The 19,901-nt window shown below is 33.1% G+C and overlaps 1 protein-coding gene across 10 annotated transcripts in view; it reads left to right on the top strand.

The window, feature by feature from the left end:
• SOX6 (SRY-box transcription factor 6) overlaps positions 1–19,901 on the top strand; it is a 578,685-nt gene that overhangs the window by 321,336 nt on the left and 237,448 nt on the right. For all 10 annotated transcript variants that reach the window (XM_008708903.2, XM_040638855.1, XM_008708901.2 and 7 more), the window contains one exon: positions 8,301–8,390. In XM_008708903.2, coding sequence (XP_008707125.1) covers positions 8,301–8,390 — 90 coding nt within the window. The remainder of the gene's footprint in view (positions 1–8,300; positions 8,391–19,901) is intronic.

The following is a 19,901-nucleotide window of genomic DNA, read 5'->3' as shown; positions in this document are numbered from 1 at the left end:
AAGTTATGGAGGGGGCTTAAAACCAATTTAAGAAGTATAACTTTATTTGAAATTTATTTTTATGAATTACCTATATAGAAATAAGACAGACAAGAAAGGATAGTTCATTAAAAAAAAACACTTATTTTATAATTTCATTGTATAATATTAAATATAAAGTCAATTAGCCAGAACATGAAGCTATTTTGATGAACACAAAACTGAAATTGGGGCTTGCTGATTTTAGATGGGAGTTTTTTCATTGTTTTTTTTTTTGTTTGTTTGTTTGTTTTGGTTTGGGTTTTTTGTTTTTAATGAGCCCCAGCTTCCACTTTATCTGCTATATTTCCTTTTGGTGGCATCCTGTTTAGAAAATCCTAATTTAGATAGCTAAATAATTGTAAATAGCAGTCCTACAACAGCTGTCTTTTATTTATTTGTTTATTTATTTATTTATTTAGAGAGGTGGGGGAGGGGCAGGGGGAAGACAGAGAGAGAGAGAGAGAGAAAATCCTCAAGCAGACTCCTCACTGAAGACAGAGCTCCAAAAGGGCCTTGATCTCACGACTTTGAGATCATGACCTGAGCCGAAATCAAGAGTTAGATGCTTAACCAACTGAGCCGCCCAGGTACCCTATAACCCAGGTACCCCTATAGCAGTTTACTTTAAAGTCATTACATATCGTTCAATAAAGCAGAGGTTTGTTTTAAGATTTGCATAATAAATGTTTTAACCTGGTAGTACAAGTTAATGTGTTGGTGATTTCCAGTGTGTTACAATTTGGAATATAACAGATTTGAGTAGGTATGACAGTTTTTGTTATGGTTTTCATATTGTTTAGATTTATTTTTTTAAGTTGCAATGGGCAGAAGCCCAACTCAAACTAAGCAAAAATAGGACTCTATTGGCTTACATTACCAAGAAGCTCAGGAACAGCGTTTGGCTTTTGCTTTCTTAGATATGAGTATGCTAACATGATGTAAAGATTTTGTTTGTTTATCTTATCTTCTTTCCTGTCTGTTTTTCTTTGTATTTTTGACTTCATTCACTCTTATTTCACACAGGCTCTCTCCATGTGCCAGAGAAGATGGGCATGACAATCCCAGGCCCACATGTTTATAGTTTCCAACCTGAGCTTAAGAGAAAGCCTTTCCACATAGTTCCAGCCGAGAATTCTGATTGGGTCAAATTACTCTCTGTGTGACTAGGAGGAGCAGTAGGAGGCCGGCGGTAGAGCTCTGTGATTGACAACTCCTTCAGGACGATAGTGGTATTCAGAAACATTTCTCCAAAGAAACTGAAAGAAAGAATACAGGACACTAAGTTATCGTTTCCATAGTCTAATACAGTTTCTAAAAAGCAGTTAAATAAGTAGTGAAAATGTAAGAATGAAACGTTTGTAGAGGCCAAAGAATAGTGTCCCGTGTTATATGGTTTGAATACCTTAGCCTTTGGCAACGGTGCAGCAGAACGTAGGGAGGGTCATGAGAGGAGGTCATGATGAGTAATAATTTTATTAATATGGATAGCTGTAGTTTCTAATGGAACATTTTTACTTGTTAAAATTGTAGTAAATTTGAAGGTATCGTGGGCAATGAGCTACCGTGAAAACCCAAGGTCTCAGGCTGCACATTTACTTCTTGCATATGAAGATAGAACCTAATATAGAAGGGATTACTTTTTAAGTTCAGTAGTGTTTTTAAGCAGCATCTTAATTATTCCTTAGTGGATGATATTCAGAAAAGGAAAGCTCTTAGTTCAAACCAAGATAAGGCATTAAGGAAAAGGCAATATGAAGGAACAGGAAGACCAGCATAATGGAGTGTGTATGGGAGAACTGGCTGTTTGAACACTATTGACTTTTCACTGCAGTACCTTGAATTTGTAGTGCCCCTCCCCAAGGAACTAGAGTGCTTCCCTCTGTGTCTGAAACAATAATAGATGTAATTATTCATTTTTTACAATTGATGCTAAGGTGTAGAGACTATAAAACTGATGTTCAAATTTGATTTAAATAGTCATTTCAGTAAAACCAGCATGGAACTGGAGTCAGGGCTCTGTCACCAATTGTTTGACCTTGGGTAAGGCAAATGACTTCCTTATCTTGACTCTGTTTTCTCATTTTTGAAATGAGGGTGTTGGTCTTAGTGACCACTGAAATTTCTTTCAGCTGCAGCAGTAGGCTTGAGCCTCTGAATCACCTGCCGGATGTTTCCCTTTTTTCTGTGTTGGCATTGGAAGTAGTTGTACTTTGATGGATATGGGAGAGAAATTTGGTTTTGAGTGATCCCTCTGGTACTATTCTAGGTGCTAAGCAACCTTGGAAAGCAGATGAAACATACACCTCTTACCTGCATAGAACAATGTGACTTCCATGAATGTATCTTAAGTGCCAATTTTAAGGGATTCCCATAAAAAATTATCAAAGACTTTGGTAGATAAAAACAGTGCAAAGAGAGAATATTGTACCTAATGCGATGATGTCTGTAGGTGTATTTCTGCCAGGTTTCAAGTGTGGATCTTTTTCTCCCTTATGAATATGCCAAAATCTTGCATCTAACAGTTCTAATGACATTTCCAAACCTCCCATTGACACACACACACACGCATACATACACACTCACAGTATATTATCTAGTAAAGTGGCTGTGGAATTAACATTTTTTCCTGGAAGGAAAAATATCTGATTTAATGACCAAATCATTTTAAGGCAGCACAACAGAATTTCACAGGAACTAAATCTATTTCTTCACACCGATCATGCATGTTTTACTCAAGCATTGAGTCATTAGCATGTTTATAATGGTTCTAATTTAGCACAACATTTTCTGAATTTTATCCTTGAGTCATTTACAAATTGTTCATATTGAATAAACAAAGGAAACAGATTGCATTTTATACTTAGTAATTTATCTGAAAGAAGAGGGGAGGGTTAATTGTTTTAAAGTTTTGGTCTGTTTGGGGAAGTGAGCCTGCTTTTTCATTGCTAGGCATAAATGCCATTTCTCATATTTTTGGGGATGGGGGGGTGCTATGGAGGAGTAAAATGAAAAATTAGGACCAGGACAAGATTGGCCACTCCCAGAGGGGAGTGTGGAGCAAAAGGGGAGCTGGCACGAGATTATCCCAAACAGTTGGTGCATTCCTTAATGATCAAGTGCTTGAGAAGTCCAGCTCTTCCTGGCAGAGCATCTGTGTTGATGTTTATATCATTGCCCTGCTGTATGGGAAAGGCATGCTTTCTCTTGCTGCTTGGCTAAAAATAGGATGGAATATAGCATTGTATGAGATATTTTAAGATAGCAAAAACATTTAAGAGGTTAAAGGTTTGGCTTTTGGATCAAAAAAGATCAGTGATATAACTCGTGTTTCTTGCAGACTGAATTTTATCTAGAGTTTGTCAGTGATTCGAACTCTGTTAGGCAAGTTATTCTAGGTTCATCTGATGCAGTCTGAAAAATCCATTCTGCTGTCTTTTCTGTCAGCTTCCCAGCATGAAGAGCAGGCCTGAAAACAGCCTCTATTTATACCCCCTTGTTCGTATTTGGAAAATCAGTTGTTTCATTGGAGAGAGGGAGAGAGAAGGACAGCACGAGCAGTCGTCAGGGAGTGTGCTTTGTACGTTATAGTGACTTCAAAATAAAACTGGCACATTTTAGTGTCTAATTATTTTTAGTGAGCTTGGAGGGTTTTAATTAAAATTTAAGAGTGCTCTTCAAGCTCTCCAAGCTCCAATTTTATCCCACTGTATTGTGGAGCACTTGTCACTGTGGAAAAATGTACAGTAACTGGCATGTGCGTCTCTGTTTCCTAATGAAAAATGTGGGATGGATGATCAGCAGGAGTATAAATATATCTGTAGTCAGAACTCCTTGTAAACCAAGGTCAAAGGTACTTTTGATAAGTTATCATTGTTCTTGAATACATAGAAAATTTATTGTATTTGAAATGTATGATTTTTACAGTAAAAATGAAAGGAATTGATTTAATATTCTCTTAAAAGACTTCATAAAGCAGGAGGAAATCTGCATACTGGGGCAACAGTCATTGTTCTTCCTCACTAAAATATTTTAAAGGTATTTTCATGTCATGTTTCTAATGTTTTAGCATTTATAACTCTATCACTTTGAAGCAAAAGGAATAGTGTTTACTCACAGGCGAATTGTTTTAAAGTACCTGTGCCCTAAAAATTTTTCCCATTATTCTTTCCTATTCCCCCATGCTTTAGTTTTTTTTTTAAATTATGATAGTCACCATACAGTACATCCTTAGTTTTTGATGTAGTGTTCCATGATTCATTGTTTGCAATAACACCCAATGCTCCAGGCATTACGTGCCTTCCTTAATACCCACGCTTTAGTTTTAACAGTGATTTATTTATTTACTCTCTTGGACACATTTTAAATACCTTCACTTTATGCAGAATAGGAGTTAATACTGCAGTGGCTTTGTTTAACTAGAAATAATTTAAAATTGTTCCTAAGATACATCAAGCAGGTTAGGAAATAAATATCTCACATACTCTCACTTCAAATTTCTCTTGTATGGTGAAATTGTTAGCATGATAAAGCATTCTTGACTTACCCAGCCTGAAACCTAGATACTTGCGTAGCAGAAATGTTGCTTTGCAATCTATTATGTAGGATATGTATTAAAAATTATTTCTGAATTGTGTTTTTACTTTTCTTTAGAAAAAGTTTCTTGAAAAACTTAAATTGCAAAGAAAAAGAGAAAAACCAAAAACCATGTGACTGAAAATTAATTTTACATCCTTGATTAAAGTATAGGCAAGAATTGAAGTCCAGCTTTTGATTTTTGAGTCTTATTTTAATCACACTATTTACAAAAATTAGACAAGATAAATGTAATAGAGTCCTGCATTTCACTGAATATGTATTAGCTTATAGACACTAATTTTTTCAAAGTAAGATGAATTAATTTTGGCATTTTCCACTTTTATGCTGAAATATTATGGCTTACATTCTTTTAAATATGTACATATCATGGTGACATTTTTTAAAAATTTTGTAATGTTGTGGTTCTTTCTCTTAATTTCCAAAAAAGTATGTAGTTCCTCTCGTATTTTTTAGCTGAAGACAACTCAAAATAGTAAAATTTGAATAATCAAAGTAAGACATGCTATATATTGTTTCATGTTTTGAGAACTGCAGAACTACTGTAAGTATATTAGTTGTTTTCAACTCAGTTGTCTAAAACATATTTTTCTGTGTCAAATAATCCAAGAATATCTAGGTGATATTCAGTCCTTTTATTCCTTTTGGAATCCTCCATGACTACTGAGTTAAACCCAGTCTGTGTGGTCTTATTCTTCCCCTGTACCTAATACAAACTGGGCTTCTTGACTTATTCTGACCTCTTTGGTTTTTGCATTTGTAAGTGATCGGAATGGGGTAAAGTCTGATCTGATCAATTACCTCCGTAAAGCTGGTATTGTCTTGTTAATGTAGTTGAAGAATGTGCCACGTAGAGGATGACTACATACTTTTAATTTGCGCCCTTACCTGGGTATTGTTTCGGAGTGGGAAATTTGAAAATGTAAATTTTCATTTACAACTTTATCTGCTACATATTTCCTCATTCCAAGTCAGAAACCTCTCAGTGGTGGCAGTAGTGTCCTTCCCTTGTGTGGTATTTGTTAACAATCTGAATCTCCTGGCCTTTTTTCCCTCCTCTTACTTGCTTTACATTATAGTATGGAGCATGCTTAATCCTAATTGTGGCATGCCCTTTGAGGTTTGGCAGTCAGATAATTAGGTGAGAAAGCTGAGAGTTTGTCAAGAGACTTCCTGAGTTTTGAATCTTCCTGAAATCTCTTAGAATTGAGATTAAATTGATAAGGCTGACTTCTATTGTCCTGTAGTTAAAGGCAATCAGTGATTGTTACTAAATAGTTTCATGAGTTACAAATATAGACATGGAAAGGCTGCTTTATTTTTTTCCCCTCAGTTTCTTCTACTGAAATGGGAACTCATATTAACTAGATTAACTCAGCATTACGGTGAGGATTAATTTTTTAATAGGAATGTGAAATGCTTTGATGTTATTAACCATTTTATTAATGAGTAGCTTTTATGCGAAGCTGTGTACACATGGTCTGATTTATGTTTGCAGTGTGTGTTCCTGTTGTCCATATAGTTCTATTTTTCTCCCATGAAGCTTCAGCATTCTTTTCCTGGAGCTCTGAAAGATTTCAGGTCTATTTATAGAAACGAGAGACATATTTTAGCCTGTTTTACATTTAGTGTGTATCTAATCCTAGTTTATGAACTTGCTCTGAATTTGTGATCATTACTAGTAAATTGGGCTTTTGTTTTTTACTATTATAATGTATGCTCTCAACTCAAATTTGAACCAAACAAATTAGACTTTAGCATTTATATCCGTGATTATCAGTTTAGTGCAATGTTACAACATGTATGAAAGGGTTAAAAAAGAAAAAGCACTAACAGAACTGGGTGGGATAGGAACTTGACATTTTGTTGATTGTTCTTATCCATGATCTGATGTTATATCGCTCTCTCAGAAATTTAAACCCGATTTGGGAAAAACTAATCTCTGTTATTTATGGCTTTGAGGATTTACTTCTTAACTCCCAAATTTAGTATTATCATTTTTATTACTTCAGCATAAAAACAAAATTTGTATAGAACAACGTATATACCTTGTTTTTGAATTTAAAATAAAAGTAGCAAGAGACCATTTTGGAAATTAAATGCAAACTGGTGTGTGCATATGCACATAGGTCCTTTTGGAAGGTCACTCACTAGCCAATTATTAATCATGGTAGTAGATCATTTGGTGAAGCCTAAAAAAACGATTAATAGGAAAGAATAGAAGAAAAGGAGGTGGGAAAGATAGAGGGAAGAAGGAAGGGAATGGGTGGTGAGCTTTCACTGAATAGAATCAAACTGACTTCTATTTAGAACGAATTTTAGCTTCTGTGATAGCGAGCTAGTACGGTTGGTGTTCTTCATCAGCCATTTCACGACACACTGATCTGGATTCCATCCATTCCTTGATTGATTGATCATGTCATGGACAAATGTTAATTGTTTGCACCAATACTTTCTAACGATGCAGTGGTCTTCTCATCTCTTACCCAAGGCTCACTGTCTTTTTCTAAAGCTTATCTAGTTTCTAAAACCCTTTAGATCCATCTTGACCTTACTGTCATTCTGAAAAATTCAAGGAGGATTTAGAAGTTGGAGAAAAAAAATGTAAGGGAAAATGCTAAACAGATAGGTACTGATATGGGAGAGGAAAGGCATTTGGATTTGGAGTCACTATTTTAAATATAATTTTAAAAAGAAGTTATCAGAATTTTGACACTTGGAATGTTAAAGTTTAATGGGAGTGTGCTTTGCACTGAGGATTTAGTATTTAAATCTGCATGCCCTTTTGGAAACATGGCCTATTAAGATTTGAAGCTTAAAAGATATATATAAATAGTTGTAAGCAGTAGCTGTAGTTGCAAACCCATTTGAATAGAGAGAAAAAATAACTCATTGAGAAAATTTTGCTAATTATTAGGACATTCTAAAATTTAAATTTCTGTAATCTTTATGAATCTTTATAGAAACAAATATAATCACTCCTATAATCTAGTATGTTATTTAGATATGCAGTAGGGCAAATAGTGTTTAACTGAGTACTTCCTTTATGAGAATATATATCTCTTTCTATATAAGAGAAAAGTTCTAGTAGTTTTTATTACTGAGGGACAGAGAACATCTTGACTTTTTTTTCTTTGGGTTTTTCTCTAAATGGGTACTTTGCAAAAATTGCCATATTTTTTTTTCTTTTTTAAAGGACTAAGTGGTTACACTCTGGTTGATTTCTTCTCCCTTGAAGATTTGTCATTCTTCCTGAAGAGCACATGAATTTTGCTTAGACTTAAAAAATATATCACCTGGATTAAAAGGAACAACATCTAAACTTAAACCTATCATAGGAAAGAGCCCTCTTTTCTGTCCTATCAGTCTAAGAAATGATAAATGCTGACTGAATATTAATAGAATTATATTTATAATACCAAGATAAAATTATTATGCATTATCTTTTTTCCTGGGACTAGTTCAAATAATCTTCTGGTAAAAATAAATTTAGTTGTGGTATTTTGTGATAGATACAGTAATATAATTGTCTGTATCCTAGGGTTAAAACAACAATGAAAAATAGCTTTGATGATTTTTTAAATGAGAGAATTTCTCCATAAACTGGCTTTTTGGATTTGTAATATTTTAACACTTAAAAAAATACATATGTAATATTTTTAATACTTACTTTTTTACTCTAATAGATTCCTCCTGCATGGAAAAACTACTTTCAAAAGATTGGAAGGAAAAAATGGAAAGACTAAATACCAGTGAACTTCTTGGAGAAATTAAAGGTACAATATATGAAATATCAAACATATCAGTGTAGAGAATGTTACTTTGTATAACAACATGCTTGCTGATCTCTGTACCCTAACGTTAAATTCTTACCTCTAATATTTGTTTATAAATGAGAAGGTAAATATATAGTGTGGCCTTGAACTTTTATTCTTTATAATGTTTACAGAATGAAATTTTTGCCTTCTCTTTTTATTAGTCTATAAACATATAAATTATAAGATAAATTGCTTCATTAATTTACTCAACAGAAAGGTATCAAAAAGAAACAAATGTCAAAAGATGAAGAACAAAATTAGTTAAAGATAATTTTAGTCTTTCCTCTTGAAATCATAATAATGGCTTAATTTATGAATCCAAATCATTAATTTGAATTTCTTCTGGTCCAAAAGGGTCAAGGGTAGCATCTATAAAAAGAGTTTATGGAATGTGTTGTACGTAATGGTTTATGGGTAGATTCTGAGGCTTGGTTATCTTTTTCAAGTCCTGGCTCTATCACTTACTAGCTGAATGACTTTGGGCAAGTCACTGAACTTTTCTGTGTTTCGAATTCCTTGTATCTAAAATGGGGGAGTAAGAGTTTCTATCTCATAGGCTCATTAAGAGGATTAATACAAGTAAAGCTTGGAACAGTTGCTGGCACTTAGAAAACACTCATGAGGATAAATGGTGGTCACTATTTTCTATTAACATACCCATAGGATCATAGATTGATTAATTTCAAGCAGATTTCATAGGATTTAACTTTTCATGACCTCTGACCTTGATGAGGATGAGCATCTTTAGTTCTGAAGATGTGTGATTGATGCTATTAGTTTGAAACATGTTAAGAATTAAGTTTCTCTGTCAGTCAGGAGGTTCTTCTTCCCTGAATCTCTCTTGGTGATGCTTTTGTGGAGGAGTACTGCATTACTAGTTTTGGTATCATGAGTAGAACCCATGGTCATTAATTCTACCAGTTGTCTCTTACAGACAGTCGTCACTCTGATTTGCACTAACAATTTGGGAATTTACATTAGTTTTCTGAAGTTATCAAACAACTTTAGGTGAATCTTCTTATTGGCCATCGATAATGTCTCATTTAAGATAAAACATCTGGCAGTAACTATCTGGTGAAAATGTTATTTTTAATTTATTACAGAAAATTGTCTAGTGTTCAGGCATGTTGTGTTCAATTCAGATGAAGACAAAAGGAAGTCATCTCTTTCCCAGGAATGATTAATAACTCATTCCATTAACTAATACAGTATTAAAATTAAGTGGAAATTGAATATTATTTTGAATTTCACTGCTTCTGTACTATACTCATAAAGGCCATTTGCTATTTTGGGGGAAAAAAAAAACTTAACTTATAACTGACGGGTAGAAAGAAAGTCATTAGTGACATATTCTCTATCCAGCTGCAATAACATGTTGTGTGCTACTTTGCACGTCATTCTGTGTTTTCTATCCTTTCCAGAGTCATTGGTTTTACAACAGTGAGAACAGAAATGGTTTATGCAAAGGCAAGCTTTTGCCAGCATGAATGATGGGGGTCTTGCTTTTTCTGAGCAATGTGGAAGCTAACATTTTATTATGTTATGATTCAGCATCAAGTTTTTATGCTTTGGGTTATCTCCTCCTTCTTGACCCCTTTTCCATCTTTCTTTATTTTTCATTCTGATTATGCATTTATAATGGAAAACTGTTCTAGCCTGAGATGGTCAAAATGTCTAAATCTTGAAAGCAAAAACACACACAAAATTGGGCTTTTCAAATTCTTTAACTTTTTTTCCGGATTCTTTATGTGATATGTGAACTTTCATTTGTGTGCTGCTCGGTTTTATAAGCATAGGAGGTAAGATTCTTACTAAATTTTTCGTTTTGATTTATTTTACATAATTGTCTCTTTTTACAACCTAGTATTTTGTCACTGTATTATACAGAAAACATGTCAATAGTATAATAAGAACTGAAATAAAATTTAGTTTAAGTTGTATTCAGATAGCCTGATACAACCACTGCTAAGTGGTTTTGGTAAAAACATGAATTTTTAGTCTAGGTGAGATCAGGCCAGTTAGTTGTTATCCACCTAAATTAGTTATAATTACTCTGAAATTTTAAAGTGATTTAAATACTGTCCTCAAGAAATATATACTACTGTGGGTTTTCAGTATTTTATATCTCAAGCACTGTGCATTTTTAATACCTCTGTTTATTTTTCCCTCATTACAAAATGTTGTAAGTGAATTTACAACAAATTCCCTGATTACATATTTATTGTAAAAAATATAGAAATACAAAATAAAATTAATTAATTAATTCTACCTATATTATGTTATATGTCCTTTCCATTGTTAATTAATATATATGCTTGTTAAATTTTTTTCCTTAAAATTAGAATCATCCTTTTCCCATCATTTTATAATCTATTTTTTCCACTTAATGATATATTGTGAATTTCTCTGTGATTAATTCATCTAAAATGCTATTTTTATTTACAGAAAATATTGCATAAAGTGAAGTTCTCATAATTCAACTGAGTCTTTTATTCAACATTATTTGTCATGATAAAGAAAAATTTGAATATGGATAATTTTTCAATAATTTTCAGTATTAATTAGTGGTTTTTTTCTTAGGATATATTCCTAAAAAGTGATTCCTGGGTCAAAACATGTGTTCTTTTTTAAAAAGTCTGGACTCATACTGCCAAACTACCCAGCAGAAAGGGTACGGTGTGCCGCTCTTACCAACAGTATCTGCCAAGTATCGTCTTGCCCTCAATGACAAGTATTATTACTTTAAAAATTTCTTGTTGGTTTTGATAGGGGAAAAGGATACACTACTGCTGATTTAATTTGAATTTCTTTGGTTATTATTGAGAATGAAGCGTTTGACATAAATTTACTTGTATTAAATGTCTCTTCCTTTGTGAATTGCCTATTTATCTTGTTTGTCCATTTTTCCTTTAAAAGATTTGTCTAGTTCTTATGGTTTTGTAGGACTCCTACTGTATATTTTAATAGTATTAACCTTTATCAGTCAAAGATGTTACATTTTATCATTTTCTTCTACTTTATGGTTTTTGTTGTCAAATCTTTCCCTCCCTTTTAATGCTCCTTAATGTTGGGGGTTTATTTAGAAAAGCTTCCCCCATTCTGCTATATTTTGTTCCAATTATTTGACTATATTTTTATTCATTTAACTCTTTAATTCCTCTTGAGTACATTTTGGTGTGTAATTTCAACTAGAGATACAACTTAATTTTTTTCTTAAGCTGTTAACCAAATATCTCTGTATTATTTATTAAATAACCCATCTTATATCTTCTGACTTGAAAAGAACATCTTTTATCATGCTGATTGTGTATTTGAAACCAGTTCTCAGTTTTCGGTTCTAGCGTATTGATCTATCTAAACTTTTATTAGTATTGTGCTATATTAATCACTGTAGCTTTATAGTATCTTTGAAAAGTAAATATTGTAAGACCACATTCATAATTTTCTTTAAGGTGTTTACATACTTCTCTAAAGTTTATTTTAGGCTTATTTCAATTTAATTGTCAATTAAAATCCCAAAACATTTTTGGAAAGGTTATATCATATGTATATGAAGCTATAGGGTGAACTGACATCTTTTTAGTATTGAATCTTTTCATTCAAAATTGTTTGTTCTTTTATGTCCCTCAACAATGATTTGTTTTTTAAATATAGATTCTGCATGTTTCTTTTGACGTTTTTGCTATAATGTTTAATATTTTTGCTTGCTCTTGTGGATGAGATATTCTTCATTCTGTTTTCTTTTTGTTACCATATTTAGGGATGCTAGTAAATTTTGCTGGTTCATTTTATAACTTTCCTCTTTATTGAACTTATTAGCTCTAGTCATATTTCAGCTGATATGTTTTCTCCTTTTTGGCAGTTATATGTCCCTTTTTTTCATCCCTTCTCATATTACACTGTCTAGAATATCAAGAATGATATTAAGTAATACACATGATGGCAGGTATTTTGTGCAGTTTTTAATTTATGGAATTGTTTTTAACATTTCACCACTAAGTATTAAGATATTTAAGACATTCTTTATTTTTAAAAAAAATTCTAGTCATAGTTTATAAGGAGTTACTATGAGAAATTACATTTTTTTTATGGCGTCTCTTATTGGTTTTGTTTCCCAAATTTACTGATGAAATAAACCCTGATTAGTCATGGTGTAGTGTTATTTTAATGTACCGAATAATTTTATTTGCTCCTATTACAGTTGTTATTTTTGTGTCTGTAATAATAAATGAGATTAGTTTGTGTTTTTCTTTATTTGTACTATCTTTGTTAATTTTTAGTACCAGAGTTCATGGTTGAATTGGAAAGCTTTCCCCCCTTTCCTAGGCTATGTAAAGTAGTGAATAGATAGCATGAGAATTACTTACTCCTTGAAATTCTGAAACAATATACTCGTACAACATCTAGGCCTAGAGTTTTCTTTGGTGACAATTGTTTTTTTTTTCTTTTTATATTTTCTATTTCCCTTTATGTCATTTTTTCTAGGAAAAAAAGTTTTCTAGAAAATTGTATGTTTCACTGAAATTTTCAAATATATTAATACTGATTTAAAGTACAAGATCACTTACTTTAAGTTTTTTATTTGCTGTTATATATTCCATTTTAAATTTTGCATATTTGTGTTCTGTCCCTTTTGTCCCTCAATTTTACTTGCTAGTAGTTTTTCTATTTATCTCTCCTCCCAACCCCCCTGTAAGTATCCAATTTTGAGATTTATTTCTCAATCTACTGTTTTTCAGAATGCCAACTACTTCATCTTGGTTTTACCTATATTATGTCTCTTTTGCTTATTTTCCTTATACTTTTTCTTTTGTTTGTTTCTGATACCCTCTAAATTCCTAAATTGAATACTTCATTTTAAACATTGTTTTTTAAATAACAAAGGTACTTTGGCCATGAATATATTTGTAGAAATAGCTTTATGCATCCCATAAATTTGAGCTTTTAGAATTCTCATAGTCATAATTTTCTAAATAGTCAATATTTATATTATTTTCTAACCAATCTTATGTTTATATATCCTTAAATTTACATCTTTTGGATTCAAGAGTAGAATGAAGCTGGGGAAGGGAGGAAACATAGCTTTTATTACTACCATTGAAAAATTCTATGTGGTGGGTTAGGTGCCTGAAGGAGAATTAAAGTGTTGGCATTAGAATGGTTAAGAGCAGTATTAAAAAATGAATCTTAAACCCAGTGAGCTTAATAGTACCACATATTTATTTATTTATTTATTTATTTATTTATTTATTTATTTTTTTAAAGATTTTATTTATTTATTCGACAGAGATAGAGACAGCCAGCGAGAGAGGGAACACAAGCAGGGGGAGTGGGAGAGGAAGAAGCAGGCTCATAGCAGAGGAGCCTGATGTGGGGCTCGATCCCATAACGCCGGGATCACGCCCTGAGCCGGAGGCAGACACTTAACCGCTGTGCCACCCAGGCGCCCCAGTACCACATATTTAGAAACAATACGTTGATAATCTCTTTAGAGTCTACTTAAAAAAAAAAAAAACTGCTGGGGCATCTGGTGGCTCAGTCTGTTGAGTGTTTGACTCTTGATTTCCGCTCAGGTCATGATCTAGGGGTTGTGGGATTGAGTGCTGCATTGGGCTCTGTGCTCAGCATGGAGTCTTCTTGTACCTCCTCCTGTGCTCCTCCCCTCACTTGTGCACTCTCTGTCTCTCAAATAAATATATAAAATCTTCAAAAAAAATAGCTTTCAAATTAAAATTTTAATGTCTAAATGAAGCAAAGCAATATTTCTGAAATCTTTCAATAGAAGTTGGAATATTGCTGAAGTTTGAAAAACACTGAATCATAGATTTTCAGTGGTCTGTATCTGGGTCTTGTCTAATATTTTTTTAAAAGAAAATCCCATCCTGGGGCGCCTGGGTGGCTCAGTCAGTTAAGTGTCTTCCTTCTGCTCAGGACATGATCCCAGGGCCCTTGGATCCAGCCCCTCATGGGGCTCCCTGCTCAGTGGGGAGCCTGCCTCTCCCTCTCCCTCTGCTGTTCCCCCTGCTTGTGCTCTCTCTCTCTCTGTCAAATAAATAAATAAAATACTAAAAAAAAAAAAAAAAAAAAAGAAAAGAAAATCCCATCCCTAACCCACCACGTTTCCATAAGTAGCCTCCTTTCTAGTAGCAGCATTTATTGAGGATAGTGTACTATAAATGACATAAATTTAATAGCAGTAATCTCAAAGCAATGTTCAAACTAGGTTAACATCATTACAAGTATTGCTAAATAACTATTATTAAGAGCTTAAATGAAATGTAACATAAAATGATTAGAATTTTGCTTTGGTCATATCTGAAGTATTGTGTTCTAATTGGGGTGCCATATTTTTAAGGGATCTGTTTTCAAATTAGGATTTATCAAAAGTGCTGAAATGGTGACAAGTCTTGAACATTTAATATGACTAGTAATTAAAGATCTAGGGAAGTTTGGCCTAGTATAAGTTGGTGGTTGAAGTTTTGTTGAATAGAAGAGATTAAGATTTGTTTTGGGTTTTAGGGGGTTAAGGACATAGGGAAATTATTCTCAATGTACAAAAGAACTTAGGAACAATTAATGGCTATCTGACCTGATACAGCTGGACTGCATTAAGAGAGAGTACGTCAAATACACTAGGTGTTCAAGAAATATTTGTTGTATGAATGGATGAATTAATAAAATAACATCTGGAAATTTGGCTTTGGAAAATTTTAAATGGAGATGTTGTAGAGGATATTAGAGGGTATTCCTACTCCGGTGAAATGTTATCTTCATGACCTCCTAAAGTTTCTTCAAAAGTAATACCAGTGTTTACGATATTTTCTTAATTACAAGACTAATCTTTAAGATATTATCTATTTTCTTGCAAGAAATAATATCATAAGTACTTTTGTAAGATGCTTTATTGTTTATAAAGGAAACAAAGTACTAAATATCTATATTATTTTATTTGATTCTTATAACAATCTATTGAGGAAAATATTATTATATTGATTTTACATATGAGTAAAATGAGACTGAGAGAAATTAAGTGGCTTGTGTGGGGTCACTCAAGAGTTGTGGAGGCAGGTTTTGAGTCCTGCCTCTAAGGCCTCTGTTTAATGTAATATGGAGTAATTCTCAACCTCCTCAGAATCTTATACTTCTGCAGGGGAGAAAAGGGGAAGATAGACTTGGGCTGTTCCTCCCTCCCACAATATACAAACAACCAAAACAGTTGCCCTTTTACCCTTTTTTATGTAAGTGAAGCAGTATCACAAAGCAGGAAGGGGTATAGGTAATACAGTCTCTCTCTGTAGAAGCGTTTATCTTGATATACACCTGAATGTGGGAGAGGGGAGAATCATATGGTGGAAGGACAGAAGATAAGACAGAATTACTGATAGGGTCCATAACCCATTTATATGTATATTTGAGTTGTACCAAAAAGTGAGGATGCCAGGATAGCTGTGGTTATGAAACATTTCTAAATGCAATGGTGACAAACCAAATGAAATCTAGAGCGTTAGGGAATCAGCCTCTGCCTCCATGGATAAACCTAATCTTCTGTGGTTTATGTAAGAGAATCTTAGCCAGCTTCCCTGTTTTGCACACATGGCCCTCTATGCTGTGGCTGGCATCTCCTTGGTGTGAAGGCGCCTCCCTGGGCAGTGTGCCAGAGAAACAGTAATGTTGGTTGTTTGAGTTAGCACAAACTGTTTGTGCTTGTGTTTGTCAAGCACACAGATGATACGAGAGACAAAAAAATAATTATGTGATATAAACCAAATAAGGAAAATAGTGTTTTCCCTCCTTGGTCATTTATGATTAATCGTTGCAATATTTACTTTTAGGGATTAAGGTAGATGTGCTTGTAGGTATACTCTGCCGCAGCTTAGAAAAGTGCCAGTCTCTGATAGGAAAAAAGTGGATTAGAAAAATGCTTTTAATGGAAAGTTCTACAAATGATTCCCAATGTTTTTCAAAGCCACTATTGAGAAACAATTGCTTATTATAGTTATTCAACTAATATGTCTAAGAGGTTTGTTCTAGAGCCCCAGTGTTCCTGCCGTACTTCACTATTCAAGGGTTTAAGCATTACTCCCTGTTACTTCATCAGGGTTGTTATTAAGAGAAGTGAAATTAGGAACTGTGTTACATCAAACAGTACAAGCATATTACAGTTGTGCTTGGCACAAATACTGAATTAAAAATATGAATTTATTATAATATTGCCACTGTGCCAGTGAGAGCCTGTTTTCATTTTTAGTTTTGATTGCAAACATAAATCTCTGGAAAAGAGCACAGGAACACAAAAGTCATGGGTTTTTTTTTTTCAGTGCATGATAGATTTTTGAAGATCAAATAGTACAGGTTATTCTTGAAGTAACTTAAGCAGCGCTGTTATCACCGAAGGGTCAGAATGGATCTAACAGCATTCCCATAGAATCAGTGTTCTGCATCCCAAGTTACCATCTTAAATGCCAATTCTCTTTCCTAGTTTTTCTCACTTTTCTAGTAAGTGCCTAAACCATATCTAAGTATTCTGTACTCATTCCATACATTGTCCTTTCTACCGAAAATTCTGTTTTTTAGGATAGTAATTCAGTTACTTGTGGTTTTGGTTGTAGGCAATCATAGAAGGACTAAAGTGGTTTGCCAAGAGCTATCACTGTACACTTTATGTATTCATTTATAAATGAATTTTTCTTGAATTTCCATTTATAAACTTTACAGTAATTTCTTCATCTGAGGGAACTTGAAAAAATCTGGAAGTGTTTAGAGGCGAATCATCTGCCACTTTTCAACTTCTATAAAGTCAGCAAAGTTCACATACCTAGTGATTCTTCCTGCCGCATAGGAAAAAGGGTTGCAACAGTAATCTATCAATGTTTAGATCCCATGTATTTTGAAAATTTTAAATTGTTATTTGTAAGACAAATGCTGTATTGCTCTAAAGGCCAGCTCGTGAAAGGGGTTGGGCGCACATGTAATTTTCTTAACTTTCCTGTTTGTATGAAATGATGTGGTAGAGTGTCACTATTTTCTGTATAAACTTTTGTAATTGTAGAACTTCAGAGTAACATCTAGAATCATAGAATCTCAGAAGATGAGAACTGAAGAAGCTTTGCATATAATGCAATCAAACCACTTATTTTCCATGTAGGAACCCCAATATCCAGAAAAGAAAAGGTACTACTTTCAATCACATAGTCAATTACTAAGGTGAAAACTTAATATTCCCTCAGAATAGCATGTTTAGCCCATTTCGCATAGTCTTTTGGTCGTGTTGTAATCAATAGTGAGTTATTATTTCTGAACCCATGAACTCCTTTTACTAACAGTAAATGCATATCACATCTAGTTTTACAGATATGTATGCATTATAACAGCAATACCCATAGTTTTTAAAATTATGCTACTTTGCACGAATGTAAACATTTCAAAGCTTTTCTTTGTACTCTGTCATAAACATCTTTTACTTCTTTTGAAGTCTGTGTGATATTCGTACAAGCAATTAAAACCTCTCCCCACTTGGGTTTGGAGACACGAGGTCTTCTTAATTAAAATTCAAACAAAAGCTACTGGTAAAAATTACTACTATATGATTAAGGTCTAAAGTATTATGATACAGTAGAATCACCGTTAACTGTTGGGATTAAAAGAAGTCGATATGTTGGGGAAAAGATCAGTTGGATCTAATTAGCAAAATCAATGTTTACATAAAAGAAAATATTGAAGTTTAGTAACAAATTCTGGTTATAAATATAACACTGGATAAAGTTGTTTTTTGTTATTATTACATTGACCACATAATCATGTCTTAAATTCATTGAATAAAAATCTGAAACTCTTTTTATTATTTTCTGTGATTGAAATCATAGAACTTTACTTTAAAATCATATCTAGCTTTAAAATTTTCAGTTTTATAAAATGCTGTTATATATAAAAATAGTCAACAATTACAAAGTATTTCTATTGATTCCATTTTAAAATGCTAATTTTAGCAATAGCTACAGCCTGGAGTGGGAAAGGAGGCAAAATCGGTTACAAGTAAAAAAGATCCAAAGTATTCTTACACAATTATGATTACATTAAATATGTATTAGTCTATTTGGTGACATACCGAAATAAAAGAGAATACATTTTGATATAATTCAAAAACAAGACATTCCACTTTTTTCTTCCTGATTGCTGTGATGAAAATAAACATTATAACCAGCATGGAGAAGCAAAACTATTACTAATTGCAGCCTAGATTTTAAGTAAAATGGAGGTCATTAGCAATTTCCTGGAAGCCATTCAGATTGCTTACCAGGAAATGGTAGCTAGCAGGACATCTGTAATCCTCTTGTGTGGAATTAGTAAAAACATACTGAAGCTTTAATGATGTGTGTTAGACTTTGGTTTATGGTGGAACCTTTCTCCCTCATAGTAACTCATATTTCATTGATTAAGAACGATTTTTATTTTAGTATTAGAATACAAACCCAGAATTGAAAATAGCCTTTAACATCCATCCATATATACATACCTTACTACACACCTGTAGATCGGAGCATGGCTCATAGTGGAATAAGAGATGACAGGGTAACGGAAGAACAGTAGGAATTTGGAAGTGAAATGTGTTTGGGCAAATTGAAAGAAATTTCTTCTATAACTTGGAATGCTGATTTCACAACATTTTGAGTGGTGAATTTAGTCCCATTTTTAGTAGCATCTTCCTATCTCAATAAAGAGATAAGCAAAGCAGACTGTCGAGTGAAAACACCTTACAGATATGAATTTAAGTTTGACTGACTCTGCATTGTTGTGGGAGAAACGGGGTCACCTACTCAGAGACTTTTAGCATGACATCTCCATATTACCTGAATTATTTGTTGTCCTAATAAGGGAAACATCTCTGGAACTATAAAGAAGTGACAGAGTAAAACTGAAGAGACTATTTATATGCTGTTTGTGTGAAAAATTAAATATATGCAGAAGATTGCTGGAAGGATATTTAATAAACTGTTAACAGTGGTTGACTATGAAGTAAAAAATAAAAGGTATGAGACAGGCTGATTTTTAAGCTTGTATTGTATAGTTTGTACTGTAGTTTTTTTGTTTTTTAACCATGTATATACCTTGCTTTTTCAATACAAAAGACTATTTAAAAAAAAGACCGCGGTCTTCAATGAAAATGAAAGGACTTGTTTCCTTATTTGTATAAGAGAATATGGATGACACTACTTACTTAGCTTCAGATTGTGTTGAGAAGATTAGACAGAAAATATGTATTATTTGGCATAGCATAGAGTAGGGGATCCACAAATACTATAGGTAAGCAACAACACTTGGCACAGGTAAGTACTTGAAACAGTAAATATTTACTGATAAAATGATGAACTGCAGTCCTCAAACTTTTGATCTCAGGAATCTTAAATTGTATTGAAGATTCTAGAATTCTTTTGTTCATGTGACTTTAATCTATTAATACTTAATTGTGTT

This window comes from Ursus maritimus, unplaced genomic scaffold, assembly GCF_017311325.1.
Source record: "Ursus maritimus isolate PB19 unplaced genomic scaffold, ASM1731132v1 scaffold_23, whole genome shotgun sequence".
In the NCBI taxonomy this organism is placed as follows: domain Eukaryota; kingdom Metazoa; phylum Chordata; class Mammalia; order Carnivora; family Ursidae; genus Ursus; species Ursus maritimus.
The sequence above is the reverse complement of the archived record's forward strand: the minus strand, read 5'-3'. Positions and strand labels throughout refer to the sequence as shown.